The 6,000-nt window shown below is 42.9% G+C and overlaps 1 protein-coding gene across 1 annotated transcript in view; it reads right to left on the bottom strand.

The window, feature by feature from the left end:
* Window positions 1-1,219: 1,219 nt before the first annotated feature.
* Tshz2 (teashirt zinc finger homeobox 2) overlaps window positions 1,220-6,000 on the bottom strand; it is a 370,238-nt gene continuing 365,457 nt past the window's right edge. The window contains exon 3 of the mRNA XM_090352536.1: window positions 1,220-1,316. Coding sequence (XP_090208662.1) covers window positions 1,315-1,316 — 2 coding nt within the window. The 3' untranslated portion in view covers window positions 1,220-1,314. The remainder of the gene's footprint in view (window positions 1,317-6,000) is intronic.

The raw sequence follows: 6,000 nt of genomic DNA, 5'->3' as shown, positions 1-6,000 counted from the left end.
GCTTCAATATTAAAAAAACATGCTCTTAGCTTTTCCAAGTTGACTTAGGACCTGATTTTAATCTGTGTAATACAGTATTCCCGTTAATAATAACGTATAATTAAGACATCCGTTAAAAATCCATAACGTTAATTTAATGGTAAAAATCTAATACAGTTCTATTGGAATTTTTACGTTAAATTAACTTTAACGGGCTTTTAATGGATGTCTTAATTAGATCTCATTATTAACGGGAATATTCCACAAATGAAAATTGGGCCCTTAAAGTTTTAATGAAAAAAGTTGCAGGAACACATTTAAAATGGACACCCTAGTTCATGCTTTCTGCAGGTCTCAAAGCTAAGTTGCATGTTCAAGCTCATAAACAAGAGAGGAAATCTTGCAGGACAAAGAATTCTGGGGAAGTCGGCCTCCCTGCCTTCCACCCTGCAGCCATCTCATCTTGCTTCCTCGGAGCCCCCCCCACCACAGCTCACGGCCTCTGTTTGCAAATCTCAGCCGACAGTGAGGCCTGCTTCAAAACTATGCTTTGTAAATCTTGTCTTGATTGCTGAGTGGTCCAGACAAGGGGAATGCTAAATAAAGGTGCCTACCGCTGCATGGGGAAAAGTCTTTGGCAGTCACACGGTTAAGTACTGGAATAACTGCGCAGAAGATGAACATCGTTCAGAGGTTTCCTTGGCTCACTCTCTGGTTTGAACTTAATAATTCTTCTACTTTGCAGTGATGGATGGCTCCCCAGCGCAGGGGCAGGACTGGGCAATCCAGGTGCAACTGTAATTGTTACACTGAACAGAAACATTTCCTTTAGACAAACGTTCCCAGGGGGGTTATAAATAGGCAATGGACGTTACCATGAAAAGTAAGCTTCCAAGTGTCTCCTTCTCCCGCAGTCCACTTGGACATTAAGCTATGAAGACTTACGCTCCCCACCCTCCCCCTTTGGTTACAGACCAACACACCAAGTACACCAGAGTTCCCAGCCATGATTTTTCTTCAGTGGCACTTTGTTTCCCGGTGACAGAGCGGGGAGAAGGGGGTCGTGGACAGGAGACGGCCCCATCGCAGTTCATCAATGGAAATCTAATATCATCCATAAGCAGAGAAGTGGAAATCAATATTTCATTACCAAATTGTTAGTAAGGATGAAGAGAAATGGCCTGGGTGATTTTTTTTTTGGGGGGGGAGGGGGGACAGTCTTCTTTCTTGGAGCAGGATGCCAAAAGGAGGTCAATGAGGTCAAAGTCAGAAGCTGGGTGGTGCAGAGGCTCAGCGCAGGGGATCCAGGCTGGAAAGTTGCAGCTAAGGCATTCGTCCTGTAATGGAAGCACAGAACAACAAAAGAGAGTCGTTATTCTCCCAGGGGCAGCCCGGGTATCTTGTCTCCCCTGGGGTGACCGAACTGCCCAGCTGTACCACTTCTTTGGTCCGTACCTTTCATGGCTAAGTAGTGTAGATCTAGTCTAATACAACCAGACATTGGGATGTAAGACGAGAAGGGCCCATTCAGAAAGGTATGTATTCAAATACAAAACCCAACCAAATCATGGAGACATAGAAGAGACAGTTACACATCCATATTCACAGCACCCTTAGTCACACACCAAGTGTCCATCCACAGAGAAGTTGGAGACACAGAATGTGGTGTCTACAGGCAGTGCAACACTACTCTGCCTTGAGAAGGAAAGCCATTTTCACGCATTCTACTTGAATGAACCTTGAAGAAATTGGTGCTAAGTGAAACAAAGTTGGTCACAGAGGGAGAAGCACTGTTTTCAGTTGCAGGAGATGCCTACAGTCCTCAAAATCATAGAAAGGGAAAGAAGAATGATCTTACTCAGGTGTGAGGTGGGCATTTAATGGGTACAGAGTTTCTGGTTTTGCAAAGTAAAACATTCTGGTTTTGCAAAGTAATTTTTGATTGTATAAACCTTGAGTGCAGGTAATAACATGGGCCCATACACTTGAAAATGGTTAGATGGTATATATCTAAAATGTAAGATCTTTTATTTTTATTATTTATTTATTTATTTATTTTTGTTGGTCCTGGGGCTTGGACTCTGGGCCTGGGCATTGTCCCTGAGCTCTTCAGCTCAAGGCTACTGCCTTACCCCTGGAGCCACAGCCCCACCTCCTGTGGTTAATTGGAGATAAGAGTCACACTGTCTTTTGTACCCAGGCTGGCTTTGAACCTTGATCCTCAGATCTCAGCCTACTGAGTAGCTAGGATTACAGGCATGAGCCACTGCATACGGCAAGATTTTTTATTTATTAAAAATAAAAATATGAGCTGGAGGCATGGGTCAAGCAGTAGAACAAGGTCTTGTTCCTGGTAAGCATGAGGCCCTGAGTTCAGTCCCCAGTATCACCCAAAAAACCTAAAAGCTTAAAAAAAAATAATGTATGGCTTTTTCCAGTAGTGATTAGTTTTCTTTTGTACTTTTTTGTTTTGTCTTGTCCTATTTTTCTTGGTTTGCTTTGCAATCAGGTCTTTCCATGTAGCCCTGGCTGGTCTTGAACCCCTGATTCCTCTGCCTCAGCCTTCTCAGGATTGTAATTCTGAATTTATAGAACCTTATTTTATTGATTGCACTCTTGAAGCTGCTCCAGATTTGATAAATGTCCAGACATTTACAGCCAGGTTTCTCTTACAGCAAAGTTTGTTCTGGGAAGGGAGCTAAGAGGAGAAACAGCACACTTCTTGGAAATGCACAATACACAGCAGCGTGTGGGAGAGTGACACGTCCTTCAATTATAGACGACCCAAACAGCTCTGCAGCTCCAGGCTTAACCCCTGAGAGCCTTTTCTTCCCTGTAGAATGCTCTCTTGCTCACAAAGAGACCCAACTAAGAGATCCTTGAGCAAAAGGCTAGCGCAGTGGTTCAGGTGGGAGAGGCTGGCCAGGAAAGCACAAGGATCTGAGTTCAAATCCTCTCATCATTCCAAAGTGAAAGAGCAGGAGGCTAGGCCTGCTGGGCCTGGAGGTCAGGGTCGAATGCCTTGCCTGACTTCTGCTCAAGGCTGGCACTCTACTCCTTGAGCGACACTCTCACTTCTTGAAAAGTACCTAGACCATGTGGTGATGGAGGAAGAGGAAGAAGAGGAAGAAGACCATCTTTGGATGGTCAGGATGATCTTTGGAAGATGAGGTTTTTGTTCGGAAAAAACTGCAAAAAGGAGTCTTGAGTCACTTTCAGTTAAAAAAAATTACCTCCTTCCGTCCCTTTCTCCCTCCCTCCCTCCCTTCTTCATTTCTTCCTTCCTTCCTTTGTCTTTCTCTTTCCTCTGCCTCCCTTCCCTCTTTCCTTCCCTCTCTTCCTCCCTCCATCCCCCTCCCTCCCTCCTTATCTCCTTCCTTTCTTTCTTATTTCCTTCACTCCCTCCCTTCCTTCCTTCCTTTTCCTTTTCTTCCCATTCTTTGTTTGTTTGTTTGTTTTGGGGCTAAGTGCTGTTCTCTTTTGGCTCAAGGCTGGTGCACTAATATTTGAGCCACATCTCTATTTCTGGATTTTTAGTGGTTACTTGGAGATAAGAGTCCCACAATCTTTCCTGTCAAAGTTGGCTTCAAACCTTGATCTTCACATTTCAGCCTCCTGTGTAATTAAGTTAGTAGCTGAGTGCCATGAGCCACAGGCACTTCTTTTCTCTCTTTCTTTCTTTCTTTCTTTCTTTCTTTCTTTCTTTCTTTCTTTCTTTCTTTCTTTCATGGGTCATGGGGCTTGAACTTTGAGTCTGGGCGCTGTCCCTGAGCTCTTCAGCTCAAGGCTACTGACCTACCCCTGATCTGGGCATTGTTCCTGAGCTCTTCAGTGTTTTCTAGTAGTTAATTGGAAATAAAGAGTCTCACGTTCTTTAGTGCCAAGTCTGGCTTTGAACTGTGATCCTCAGATCTTAGTCTCCTGAGCAGTTAGGATTACAGGAATGAGCCACTGCACCTGGCTCCAGCTATTATTTCTTATCTTAGATGAAAAACTTTATTTCCTCCTAGCAGAAAATTAATGTTAGAAAATGAAGGGAGGAAGAACAAGAGAAGAATTTCCCTTTTTGCACCTAATGCGTGGCCAATATTGGACCAAAAGCAATGCAGGCAGCCGGGAGTGGGGTGGGGGGTGGGGGGGTTGCCTCTCAAATGGCAATTGAAGTTGGATTTTGCTGCTGTGTGCGGATTTTCTTCCTAATGGGTTGCGCTGCTAGGATAAAAATAAAGCAGAAATAAATAAAGATTTTAATTATCTATCTAAGAAGTCATTGGCCATGTTCATTAAGTAGAATTTGTGAGGGAGAGCCTGGTCCAAAAAAAAGTCATTAATTATTTTTGTATTAATTACAGAACCACCAACCGATGTGTGGGATTATATATATTTTAATTTGGCCACACCGGCCTTTTGGACCCATGGCCGCTTCCTCGTCCCTGCCTCCTGTGAGTCCTGCGGGCTCCCTGCGCTCACTCATGCTGCAGTATCCAGCTGGCCCACTGTTGTCTGGGCAAGCTTTGTGATGGCTGGGCTGGGACCCTGCTGCTGGTCAGCGGTGTTTGGAGACCCTTGGGGATGGGGACAGTGCAGCACCCACCATACTTGCTGACCTCTTTGCTGTGGACTACTGGCCTGGACATTATGGGATATTTCGCAGCATCTTGGGACTTAACACACCAGATTCTTATAGCCCCCCCCACGTCACCCCAAATTGTGACAACCCCAAATGCTTCTATGTTTTAACAAGATGTCCCTTAAAGTAGGAAGATAAAACTTGTTATAGGGCTTGACCTGAGAGATTGGGCATTGTCCTTGAGCTTTTCTGCTCAAGGCTAAAACTCTACTACTTAAACCACAATACCACTTCCAGCGTTTTTGGTGATTAATTGGAGATATGAGTCTACCTTAGGGCAAAACCTAGATACATAAGGCCATATAAGATAAGGCTAAATGAAAGGACCTCCAGGATGTGGAAACAAGAGCTATATAATGTGATTGTTGTTCTTAATGTACTATGTTATTTCTCATCTCTTTTGTTGTCACTTGGTTATCTCATATTGTTACAGTATCTTACCTTGTTATCTGGTATATTGTATATATGTTTATTTGAAATAGGATAGGGAAGGGGGGAAAACAAGATGAGGGGAAGGGGTGGGGGGAGGGAAATGGGCCAAAAACATGAGAAAGGGTATCAATGTTTGTGAAGTAATGCACCTTCTATCTGGTAAATATAATGTAATCTTAAAAAAAAAAAAGAGTCTCTGCTGAGACTGGCTTCGCAAACCCCGATCCTCAGATCTCAGCCTCTTGAATGGCTAGGATTACAGCCATGAACCACCAGTGCCAGCTTCTTCTTGGATTTTGTTCCAAATGCTATGTAATTGTAACCGGCTGCTATTATGTAATCATGATGGTTCTATGAGTCCAGAACTGGAGTTGAACCCCAGAAAGATGGACACTATACATTCCGATCAACAGTGACCTCAGGCTGAACACAATGCCTGTCACATAGTAGACAGTTGGTAAATCTTTGCTGGTGACAGAAGCCTAAGAGATAATAATTTGAAGTATGGAAAGCAAGTATTTGTAACTAAAACAATAAAAGAATAAAAACACCCATAACATGCACAAGAAAACATAGCATTTGTAAGGAAAAAGAGACTATAAAAATTAGTTACCATTGGTCACAGATGGACAACTGGAAACAGTGAAGTCTATTGGGGTTCTTGAACTGCAAAGAATGCTTTTGTCTGCTATTTTTGATGTGATACACATTTCTTCAAAGCACACTCATATAAATACACACACACACACACGTACAATATATTTCTTCTGAAATATATTGGATAAATATTAGTACCCTAAAGATAAAGAGGTTGAAGCTGAAGGGGTTTAAATAACTCGTTGCCATAGCAATACAGGGATGGGTCAGGACAACTGGCTCTTATTTTCAGGCTTCTTGAAGCCATTTGGTTGGAAATGAAAAAAGAAGTGAAATTTAAATGCTAAAAATAGAGAAAATAT

Source organism: Megascapheus bottae, chromosome 18, assembly GCF_031878675.1.
Source record: "Megascapheus bottae isolate mThoBot1 chromosome 18, mThoBot2.hap1, whole genome shotgun sequence".
NCBI classification, from domain to species: domain Eukaryota; kingdom Metazoa; phylum Chordata; class Mammalia; order Rodentia; family Geomyidae; genus Megascapheus; species Megascapheus bottae.
The sequence above is the reverse complement of the archived record's forward strand: the minus strand, read 5'-3'. Positions and strand labels throughout refer to the sequence as shown.